The following is an 11,940-nucleotide window of genomic DNA, read 5'->3' on the forward strand; positions in this document are numbered from 1 at the left end:
ACCAATTCAATCTCAATGAAAAATATATATTACCATTTTAATTATGTGAATATTATTTATTCAAAGTTAAAATAAAAACAACAAAAACATAGCTTAATATATGAAATCACTTTTATTAGAGCACACTTTATTTTCAGTGGGATTTGTCAAACACTAATTCGAATTTAATTAAATTTCAAATGCAATATAGAATAAAAACAAAACAAAGAAAAAAAAAAGTTCTCTACACACAAAAGGCATGAAGTACCAAGTGGAATCATCTCCACGTAAGCTCTTAGATGTAAAATTATTCAAGAAAAGGGTATTGGATCCGGCTTTACAATAAGCGGTGGGTCCAAAGCCCACTGGATTATAACATGTACAGAAATGGATGCATGTGGAACGCCACGTTGCCATTCTCTCTCAGCGCCAGGCGTCTCTCTCTCTCTCTCTCCCTCTCGCTCTCTCTCTCTCTCAATAAACACATTTCACTCATTTTCACACACACTTCTTATTATCATCATTCACTTTTTCCTCTCTCTGTGCTTAGGGTTTCAGATTCTTCTTCAATTTATTAATTGATCGTTTGAATTTTTTAATTTATGGATCGTGAAAAAAGCTGGAGCTGATTCGTGAATCTGATTCTGGATATTCGGCGATCTTCTGTGATTGCTTTCCCTTTTACATCATTCGATTCTGATATCTGTAGACCTTATAAACCTGAATGTTCTTACAGAGATCGATCTGTTAATAATCAATTTTTTTTTTACCTTTGATGAAATCGGTTGATTTTTTTTTCAAGGCTATGGATCTAGCAGAGATTCACGGAATCTACTCTTTTGATTGTAAGATCAGATCCATCATGTTGCATAATTTTTTTTGCCCTCATTCTGATCCTCTTGAGTAAGGAATTGAAGTGGAGATGCTATAATTATTAATTTTTTTTGTAACTGTATTTAATTCGCTGAGAATTTGTGGAAATGGTTTAATTATCTGTCTACTTGTAGTTTCTTTAAATGCTTAATTAAAGTGCAACAGTTGAGGAGATAGAGATGGTGAGTGATAGCTTGTAGTTATGATCAATTTTTAGGTATAAACTTTTCATTCAGGAACAGGTGGCGGCACATATGTGCTCTCTCACTTGAGAAAAATAAGGGATAAAAATAATGCAGCAAGTCTACAAGCTTGAGTTTTGATTTCTAGTTTTATCAGCTTAAACAAGCTTTGCAATTTTTTTATTTTTTTTTAAGGTATGTTCGTTGTTAATTTTGTTTAATGGTTTATCTGATGATCAAAGTTGCTGGTTTTCTTTTTTCAGCTTCAAATTCAACTAGTTTATGTGGAAATCAAATTTAGATGTTATGCAATAGCTGCGTAAGGTTTGTGTTTTCTCAAGCTGCGCAAATTTATAGGCACATTGAGGAAAGGCAATTTATCAAGCTCGTTAAAAGTTTGAATGCAACTCGTAGCGTAAGTTATTCTTGGAATAGTCTATATACAGCGAGGAGAACCATGATGGTGGATACTGGTGCAACTGCTAAAGGAGGACCTGTTGTTGATGTTTCCCTGGAGAAGGATGATAGTGGTGGTTACGCCAGCGGAGGATGGAAGAGGTGATTCTTTTTAGCAGATGTACATTGTTGTCTACCTTTCCAGACTACTGTAATATCATATCCAAGAGATATGTAGTATTGCAAGATAACCAATACTAGTTTTACCCGATGGAGCATTCATGGATCATAGGCTTCTCTTGCAAAATGGCATAGCATTCTTTGTAGTTTCCATTTAGAGTCCTCCTGGATTATGTAGATAGTAAGACACATACTTTGCACTGCATGGTGCCGATAAGCTCCATGAAGCTTTGTGACTTTGTTCCTCTCGTGGCTGTGATATGTACTCACTAAGTTTGACTTGATCATCCAGATGTCTAAGGGGATGAGTGTGCATCCCTTGTCCAACAGTTAGTTTCCTTTTACATATATTTCCGCATGTGAATTAGCTAACAAGACCTGTGTTTTCCGAGCTAGGTATTAGCCTGCAATTGATGCTCAAAAAATACAATTAGTTAGCACGCGGTAGGGGTTGAGTGTGGAGAATTGATATTCTATAGTTTAGTATACTCTCACTCTCATCACTTCGTCAACTAGACCATTAAAAAAGCTGATTCCTTGTCTACGTTGCCTTTTTCGTCTTAGCACAAGCTGTCAGCTTTTGGCTCATAAGTTACTCCTCCGGAGTACAGATTCATGACTTAATTCTTTACGGTCAGGCTTTGAGACATCACTATTCTACTTATGGTGGCAGAACAGATTGTTTATGAATCATTCTTTTTGGCCTACGTTTTTTGAGATGTACCAAATTTTGAAGTTCCAGTAGACTATTATGAGAAATCAATAAGAAGAACTTAGGGATATTCGTTTGCAGAAAATCCTTTAAAACTATTAGAAGATTGCCTTGGTGATATAGCATTTCTGATCGGCGCATCGAAAAATGACAAGCTTTTGTATGCTAAGTTTTATTATTTAACTCCTATTTTGGTAAGGAGTATCTAATTGCCTCTAGTATTGATGATCAACTGAGAGTGAACTTTTTCGCCTTGGACTTGTTTCTTTACCCTTTCCATACAAAGGGATGATGTCGATAAAGGTTTTGAGCTTAACTAGGTATATGTTGTTCATGGTGAGGCAACATAATACAGATTTCACTTTTTTCGCCATGTTTACCATACATGTATAATTATGTTCATTTGTATTTTGCTATGAGCAGCTCATACTTAAACAAAATTCTTCTGAAAAAGAAACTCATGCTTATTTTTCTTCTTTTCTGCTTGGCAGTGAAGATGGAAAACTGAGTTGTGGTTATTCAAGCTTTAGAGGGAAAAGAGCCACCATGGAGGATTTTTATGACATCAAAACTTCCGAAGTTGATGGAAAGACAGTTTGCTTATTTGGGATATTTGATGGTTAGAACTTGCCAATTAATCCTTCAGCTTGGAGTGTGATTTTGAATTTAAATAATGAATGATAAATCAAGCCTTATGAATCTTCCTGCTTGAAGCTTGTATTTCCTATATTTCGTCTTTATATTAGTAGCTTAGTGTCTACATGAATACGTGTCGGTGAGCTATTGTTTTCATGAACTGGTGAATGTAGGGTCTGTTTGATTTACTGAACAAATAGTTAGTTTCCTGAAATCAGGTAGTTTTATTTTTGAAAACAAACAGCTATTGTTTTTACTGTGCTGGAAAGAGTTGTTTTGTTTTCCTACATACAAAAAACTGTGCCGAAGGTTGTTTTCTGAAAACAATTCTTTAAACACAGCTTGTTCTTCCATAACAAATCAAAACGCATATCTATGTTCTTGTTGTCGTCCAAATATAAAACCATACAAAAACTAAAGCAACATCAAATGTGGTTGTAATGCAAATGCTACCTACAGTTCAAAAGAGAGGGATGCTCTACAACAATAACATACCCAGTGTAGTCCCACAAAGTGGGGTCTGGGGAGTGAAGACTGGAATGGAATTAATAGAACCTCAAACTAGGGAGACTTTGTACTCCTTTCTAAAATCACATACCCCTCGATCTGATTGCTTTAACTTTTTTTCCGTTGGGGGCCTTGGGGAGAGGCGGTCCTCAGCGTAAGAGTAATCATGACCTCTACATGGGATTTCTGTAAGACTGAAATTGATTTTCCATTTATCTTCAACTATTAAATTGCTCTTACTTTGGAAGCTTGCGAAACAGTTTTGCAATCTAAAAACTGTATGTTTTCTATCTCATCTTTGCAACTAATGACCACTTTTTGTAGTCCCAAATATTTCATATGAGCGTGTGACAACTTTGGCTCTTTTTTAGATGTTTGATTGACAAATTCTTACATTTCTGCAGACGAGGTAGAATTAGCATTTCTCTTTTTCTTGTATGTGTGTCTGCGTTGCTCTTTGTTTGTGTCTTCTTACATTTCTGCAGACTAGGTAGAATAAGCATTTTTCCTTATTTTTTATTTTTTTGTGTTTGTGTTGATCTTAATTTGTGTCTTGAGAAAGATGGATTTTGACTTTTTCTAATCATCATGTCTTGTTACTGCAGGCCATGGTGGTTCCCGAGCAGCTGAGTATCTGAAGGGACATCTCTTTCAGAATCTAATGAAACATCCATCATTTTCAACAAACACCAAGTTGGCCATAAGTGAGTTTTATATGTTGTCTTATGGATGCGTAATTTGAATCTCCACTTTTCTTCTTTCCCAGTGTACTGGAAATGCGTGCTATCTGTCCATTGAAGCTGACATATCAAAGTGTGACATATTCATGCTTCCATAACATCTGAAGTGTGTAGTGCATGATCATGGCAAGGGCTATGTACTTGAACAACATGCTAATTGAAGAATACTAAAACTTGGAAACTCCTCTCTCCTCTCTCCTCTCTCCTCTCTTTGTTTATTTCTTACTTTTTTGAATTCTAACACTGTTGAAGATTTATACATTATTTTCATCATATTGCAGGCGAGACATATCAACAAACAGATATGGACTTCTTGGACTCTGAAAAAGATACCTTTCGAGATGATGGTTCCACTGCTTCAACAGCAGTTCTAGTTGGTAACCATCTCTATGTTGCAAATGTTGGAGACTCACGGACTATAATATCGAAGAGCGGAAAAGGTAACATCAGATTCATAATGGCTTAAAAGGTTCTGGAATTTGAGAATAGAAATAGTGGCAGATAGTTTCAGCAGCCACCAGGGGGTGAGGGATGATTCTTTTATTAGTGTATAGTATCTCTGCTTCGTTTAAAAATGTGATGTTGGCAGGATAGCTAGATTATGTGATTTCTGTTAGTGCAAGGTTGTGTCCTTCAAAGCAGGCATACAATGTAAAACAAGATAACAACTTAGCAATTGAGTACTATTACTTGGGTTTTTCTTTTTTACAATAGTAAAATGTAACTGATAGTATAGCTTGAAATTGAAGCAAGAAAGAATGGGTAGCCACCGGACTCCTGAAAGCTTTACCATTCTCTCATGCCATATGCTGTATTTTGTATGGTATGTTTTTCTCATATGTTATAGTTAATTGCTTATTGCACTCGTCATATTGTAGCATGCCATCTTGAGCAACTAGCAACCTTGGCTAGACTCCTAACAAGTTCAGTTTTTTGCTTGGCAGCAATTCCTCTTTCAGAGGATCATAAGCCCAATAGGACCGATGAGCGGAAGAGAATTGAAAGGGCTGGAGGTGTTGTGATGTGGGCTGGTGAGGAATTTTCTCTGCCTATGAAATATTACTCAAATTGGGTTTGCTTGCCTGTTAATTGAAGTTTCATCTTGTGGGTTGTCGGAAATGGAACATCATACTGATTGTTTTGATGCTCTAAAAGTGTTATCATTAATTAGTCATCTAATACAAAGATTCAATTTGCTTGTCCTCCATTTGTTTTGCATTGATGTAATACCATTGTGGTGCAGACATTTGTCAAAGGGAGGATTTTTAGGCTTCATGGATGTAATTATAGAGGTTTGAAATGTCTGCAAACTATGAAGGATGGAAGAAGCTAAAGGAAGGAAGCTTCATTGTTGTCATAAAGTTCGGCTTGAATTTTTCTGTTTTCCTCTAGTTTCTTTAACATTCTGTAGGTGGTAGATTGGGTAGAGCGTTGCATGTCATCTGGGAATCAAGTGACTCCTGAAATTGTGTTAAAATGTGATAGTGCATGCTAGAATTAGAAGATGTTTAGTGGATAGGAGCTAAGGAGGTGTCCATCTGGAAATAGATGCTTTGCCTGTATGGTAATGTCCACTTGCATCCATCTAACTAACTATTTGTTTTCTTAGAAAGAAGAAGCTAGTGGAGGAGATTTCATTGTTTTCATAAAAGTTTGGATTGAATTTCTCAAATGTTCTCCAGTTTATGCTTTCCATTCCGTTGGTGGTAGATATGGCAGAGTGGCATGGATCATGTGAGAATCAAGTTACTCTTATACTTGTATTAAAATGTGGTTGCATGTGTGCATGCTACAATTATGAAATGTTTTTTGCATGGGAGTTGAGGACCATATTCAAATTGATGTTTTGCCTATGTGGTAATGTCTACTGGCATCCCTGATCCATCTAACCAACTATTTGCTTTCTCGGAAAACCCTAGTTACTGGTGGGTTAAATTCAATCTGTTCTTCTAAGCATTAGATCTGATGTTCTAACATTTAGTGAATGTCTTATCAGGTGAATGGACCCTTAGTTCCGTCTTATTGGTTTATGAATTTTGGTCTGATCTCCATGAAAGGTACCTAGGCTATACACCATTTATGTTTTCCGTTTCTGTATTATTAGGTACCTGGAGAGTTGGAGGTGTATTAGCGATGTCACGTGCTTTTGGCAACCGGATGCTGAAGCAATTTGTCGTTGCTGAACCTGAGATCCAGGTAGATTTACACTCTATTTTTTTGCTTCTTTAGATGTGTGAAAATGAGTGTCATAGTGGGTGGAGGACGTGCACTACTAGGCTCCCCCTCTCGAGTCTCGACCGAAGAAGCAATTTTTTTTTGCAATTGGCTTGGGATGTCCTATCCCATATGTCAAGACCTGCGGGCCTACCTGCAAGCAGTCGCCATTTGTTGCAATAATTTTGTTTCCATACACTGGCATGGAAAGCCTAAATGAGGTGCAGGTCAGTGCATGTGTTCTAGGGATTGTTAAGAGTTTAGATAACTGGGGAAGTGTGCGATGACCCTTGCATTTCATCGACACTTACATTTCATGAACTAGTTCATCTAAGCGTCGCTGTTGTGGTCAATCTGTGTGTGAGAGTTATGCATTAATACTTATTTGGCTAAAAAAGGAAAAATGTTTTAACTTTATTACATTTCTATTCAAAGAGGACTTAACTACTTGGGTTGTGGGTAACATTCTTTTTTCCTTTTTTTGGCTACAAAACCAGCTGCTTCTTCATGAACTATTAATAAAAACTGTTATTTCCACCACATCTCAGAAATCTTTGTCAGTTGCCAAGGCTAGGAGTTGATACTCCCTTTTGACTGTCTAGTCCTAGTAATGTTAGCCTGCAAGGCATGGCGACCAAAGAACAATGTATATAAAAGAATTAAGCCATTAACCAATTGGATTAGGGCTGATAGAAGGGTGAAGGGCTTGCTATGTTGGAAGGATTTACTTACGAAACAAATGAGTTAGAGCCTTGAAGGCATTTGATATTTATGGAAGTTATTTATCGTCTCTCAATATGTTTCAGGATCAAGAGATTGATGAGGAATTAGAACTACTCGTGCTTGCCAGTGATGGACTCTGGGATGTTGTACCAAATGAGGCAAGTGCTGTGCATGCATGCATGCTTTCTTTACTTTCAGTTTTCTCTCCGCCCCCCCCCCCTTATTTCTTTCTGTGTCTGTCTCGCTGTTTCCTGTCCTCTTGGCCTCCTTTTGGTGGAGCGTAACTCGAAGATATTTAGGCTATATACCAGCAACTCCGGGAGATTGTTTTTCCTTTTGTCAGAACTCAAAGCCTAAACTTCTGAAGTGGTTTTGTCCTCCTTTGTCGATGATCTCTTTAGATGTTTTCTCTGAGTTTAGTTGCTGATGTTGTTGTCCTCTAGGATGCCATATCACTGGCACAAGCAGAAGAAGAACCAGAAGCAGCTGCTAGGAAGCTGACGGAAACTGCATTTACTCGGGGTAGTGCTGATAATATTACTTGCATAGTGGTGAAGTTTAACCATAACAAGGCTGAACCGGAGGGGAGCCAGCAAGGTTGAAGAATTTGTTGATGTTGCAGCTGCCTTTTCTGGATCAAGGTTGCCTCAACGGGATGTCGCCAATGCAATTTTTGCCGACTATAGCATCAGAAGAGGCCGCCATTTTTTCATTCATTTCTTTGCATCATTTTTCCATTCTGTTTAAACTGTTTAAACTGTTGTATTTAAGGTGTCTGTGCATGCATGTTTTCTCCGTTTCTGTAGAGGGTACCGTCTGGATAATCTTTACTGTGAAACGTAGTTAAAGTAGAAAAAACTTGATAGTTCTACTTTTTAAGTCTACCTGGCTGCATGGAACAATCAAAGGATTTCCATGCAATATGATCTTTCAAAGAAGATAATGATGAATGGCGTGCTACCTTTTGGAAGTGATTGTATATATAGCCAACCTGAGTGCTAAACAAAGTTGGTAAATGGACTGGAAATATTAGCCCCTTTCCAGAATTCAAGAATATTTTGCCAAGCAATGCTGAGCCTTTTCTCCATCTGCCTTCAGGTAAGATGAGTTGTCCTGCCAGGAGTAGTGTTTGTAGTGTGTGGAATATTGCAGTGCTAAACTATGTGCGAATAGCTGTCATACAAATTGTATGTGCATGCTTATGCCAAGGTACCTGCGCAAGAGAGGAGGTGGTTTTATATTAAAAGCTAATGCGCAAGTGTTCTATGTTAGAAGTTCTATTCACAGTTCAAACCAAGTAAATTATGGTTATCAAAAAGAATCATAGGTCTGTTAAACCATGTCGAACTCCCGAAACTGTTTCACATGAGTGGGGATTAGTGTTTGTTGCATAGGTATAACAATAATATGCAGTAGATGATTATAATCGTTGCAAGTCATACTAGCAATCAAAGCGTACTCAAGAGGAGATATTGTTAATAACTGAATAGATTATTTATTCTTATGTATCAAACTTTAAAGCATCAAATAGCTTTTTAAAACAGTTGATTCAAACTGTGCCTCTAGTGAAATATGGATATCATCTCTGACATTCTTATCTTATATGCATTAGCAGAGCGAAATGTAATTCTGTGTGTTTGGTAGGAATGAAAATGCTTTTCAATTTTTTCATATTTGGTTGATTTAAATGTTTTGGAAAATGGTTTCAAATCAATTTATTTTCCTAAAAATTTAAGGAAAATGACTTTTAAACATGTTTCAAAATCATTTTGAATTTCACATCTTTAACTTTTCATCCTAACTTAAGTCTTGGGTATTGATTCCCTATGATAATCCTATTGATTCTCAATTTGAGATTCGACTCTCGATCTTGATTTGAGCTCCAACTCTCGAGTTTCGGATTGAATCGAGGTCGGATCTCGAGTTAGAATTAGAGGTAAAATTTGGGTAGAATGTCGAGTCTTAGGTTGGGTCTCGGGCTCAGGATTAGGACTAAGTCTCGACTCGGGTGTCAGAGTCAGGGTTGGGTCTCAAGTCGGATGTCGGGGTCGGGATGAGGTGTCAGGTCAAATATCCAATCGGATGCTGGGGTCGGAGGTGGTTCTCGAGTCAGGTCCCGGATTGGGGCCGAATGTTGGGATCGAATTTCAAGTCTAGCATCGGGGTCAGGAGTGGGTCTCAAGTCGAGGTCGGAGTCTAGTCCTAGCTCAGGTGTCAAGTTTGAGGTCGTGGTCGGATCTCGAGTCAAGGGTGGAGTTGGGGTCAGGTATCAAATCTCAGGTCTTGGGTCTCGAGATTGTGATCGGGGTTGGGTGTCGGGTTCAAGTATTGAGTTGGGTGTCGGGGGCGAGTCTCGAGTCGGGTTTCGAATCGAGGTCTGGGTCGGATTGAGAGTCGAGTGTTAGGGTTTGATTGGGGTCAGGTTTTAGGTTTCGAATTGGGATTGGGTTTTGGGATTGAGGTCGGGGTCAGGTATCGAGTGTTTTGTACGGGGATGAGGTCGGGTCTTGGGATTAGGGTCGGGGTTGGGTCTCGAGTCAGGTGTTAGGGTAGGGTCTCGGGTCAAGGTCGAGTCGAGGTTGGATCTCGGGTCGAGTCAAATTCGGGCCTCGGGTTCGGGTGTTGGGATTATTTTCGAGTTCGAATTTTGGGTCTCTTGCGGGTTGGGTCTTGAGATCTTGTCCTGATTCGGATCATGGTCTGGGTCGGGTTTCAGTTCAAATATCGGATCTTGTGTCAGGAGTAGGGGTCAAATTCTGGACCGGTGTCGGAGTCAGATGTCAGATCGATTATTGGTGTTGATTTTTCGGTTAAAAACCTTCACAAAAAGTATTTTGTACTCTTTGAACAAAAATAAAAGATATTTTCTAAAAAATATTTTTGATTCACCAATCACATTAGAAAATCCACTCACCAACCAAACATGAGACAATAAATTAGAAATCAACTTATTTTCAAAAAAATATTTTTTAGGAAAATATTTTCCATGGAAAACATTTCCTTCATATCAAACACAACCTATATGGTGTACATTTTTAATTGATGAAAATGAAACTACACAGCTATGTGAAACAATAAAAAGAATGAAATAGAAGTTTGACAAAAATAGGGTGAACCAACAAAAATGAATGAGATAATTGTATGCATATTGATCCTCGTTTCAAATTTAATTATGTAACGTATTTGTACTTATGAAAATGTATGGGGAAGTGTACAAGGGGGCAAAATAAAAGTTCAGTGGAATATATCTCATTCTTCATTATGTATTGTGTTGTCAAGCAACACACTTGACTTATCAGGAAGTGCAACATGATAATTAGAATACAAGTAACATAGATTTCAGAATGGAAGTAAAAGTAAGACAAAATTGAAAAAATATCTTCTCAAAGAAATTGAAGCAGAAAATGATAATTATAATATCTTGTTTTGAAAATAGATTTTACATTTTTTAATAAGATGATTCCTAATATGTAAGCAATAGCCATTTTATGGCATCAGAAAGTGCATTTAATACTAGACTTATATTCTTCACTCATTTAGGAGTTCATCAACTCCTAAGATGCAAACATTTGTATTCATTCTGATGTGAATCTAAATCTGTTAAATTGGAGGAGAATGTGAATTATCTGAGCAACTTGAAGATAGTTTATTTGTGGTACATGTTAATGACTTTTTAAAGAATAATTCCCTTTAAATTTGAGCTATGGCAAAGGAGATGTATCTATAACTGACATAGTCACAGATCATATAATGTAAGTTAAGAAGTCTTATTTGTTTCATTAGTGTATTTTACTTTTTGTGCATTTTTTAAATAAGTTTTTATTACGATTCAACTTTTAAGAACTTTTAATCGAAGATATGAAAACAGCTGATCGTTCAGCTCCAACATGAGTTTTATTCAAGGATAAATATTTGCAATGAAAAGTTAATTTCATTGAAACTCTTTATATTTTTTGTTAGGACGTACGTCTATTGGTATATTTTTAAATATTAAGTTTTAATATTTACTTGTGACTTATATTGAAAAATATATTTAAGAGATTCAACATTATTTTTTCCTTTCATGTATAATTTTACTTTTTTCGTTATACAATTATTTGATTATGTTAATTGTCTTATTTAACATAATCGAATGACCAAAATCAAATAATACAAAATCTAACCGAAAAATTGAATGTACAACCCTAACAGGTACAAGTTAAGCATTAGTTAATAACATAGTAAAAATAAAAATAGCACTCCTTACGTTTTAAGTCACGTGACACTTCTCGCTTCTAGAGATTCAAATTATATGATTTTGACCAACAGCTAAAATATTTTTTATATTATATTAATGTGAGAAGAATTGCAATTTACATTACATAATCAAACCTCTCTATAACAACATTCTAATATAACAACACTTCACTATAATAGCCAAGTTTTTCTCAAAAATATTTTTTAATATTATATTTTAAATCCCTACTATAACTTTTTTCCTATAACATCAACAATCACCTTTTATAATAATATGCTCTTTGTAAGGTTACATCATATAACAATTATCTTTCTTTTTGGGTACTATAAAAATAACCACTTGTTGAAATAGAATCTCTAAGATTACAAATAATAAATATAATATTTTTTGATACTTTAATACAATATTTATAACAAAAATTATTATACGAATATCTATTTCTGTCAATAAAGACTAAAATCTACTAAACAAACTACAATTATAAATTTCTTCCATCAATTTTGAAAAAAGTAAATTTTCAAATAGATCTAAAATGTGCGTCTTACCGCTTAAATCTTTATG

At 36.2% G+C, this 11,940-nt stretch overlaps 1 protein-coding gene across 3 annotated transcripts; it reads left to right on the forward strand.

The window, feature by feature from the left end:
- The first annotated feature begins 407 nt into the window (after positions 1-407).
- LOC129893871 (probable protein phosphatase 2C 76) lies at positions 408-8,188 on the forward strand. 3 transcript variants are annotated; one of them, XM_055969292.1, is made up of 9 exons: positions 408-824; positions 1,298-1,592; positions 2,814-2,941; positions 4,071-4,169; positions 4,487-4,645; positions 5,150-5,236; positions 6,310-6,401; positions 7,226-7,300; positions 7,586-8,188. In XM_055969292.1, exons 2-9 carry the CDS (start codon positions 1,336-1,338, stop codon positions 7,742-7,744), a joined length of 1,056 nt encoding a protein of 351 aa, XP_055825267.1. In that variant the 5' UTR covers positions 408-824; positions 1,298-1,335; the 3' UTR covers positions 7,745-8,188. The 3 variants fall into 3 exon arrangements, 2 of the variants coding, with proteins under 2 accessions (XP_055825267.1, XP_055825268.1); XM_055969293.1 differs by having other exon boundaries at positions 1,392-1,592; XR_008767597.1 differs by lacking the exons at positions 7,226-7,300; positions 7,586-8,188 and adding an exon at positions 5,449-5,939.
- Positions 8,189-11,940: the final 3,752 nt, after the last annotated feature.

This window comes from Solanum dulcamara, chromosome 7 (assembly GCF_947179165.1).
Source record: "Solanum dulcamara chromosome 7, daSolDulc1.2, whole genome shotgun sequence".
In the NCBI taxonomy this organism is placed as follows: Eukaryota; Viridiplantae; Streptophyta; class Magnoliopsida; order Solanales; family Solanaceae; genus Solanum; species Solanum dulcamara.

Coding starts and splice junctions, on each gene's coding strand:
- LOC129893871 (XM_055969292.1), top strand. CDS start 1,336: ATGTTATGCAATAGCTGCGTAAGGTTTGTGTTTTCTCAAGCTGCGCAA. Junction 6,402..7,225: donor TTGCTGAACCTGAGATCCAG/GTAGATTTACAC, acceptor AATATGTTTCAG/GATCAAGAGATTGATGAGGA. Junction 7,301..7,585: donor GGGATGTTGTACCAAATGAG/GCAAGTGCTGTG, acceptor GTTGTCCTCTAG/GATGCCATATCACTGGCACA.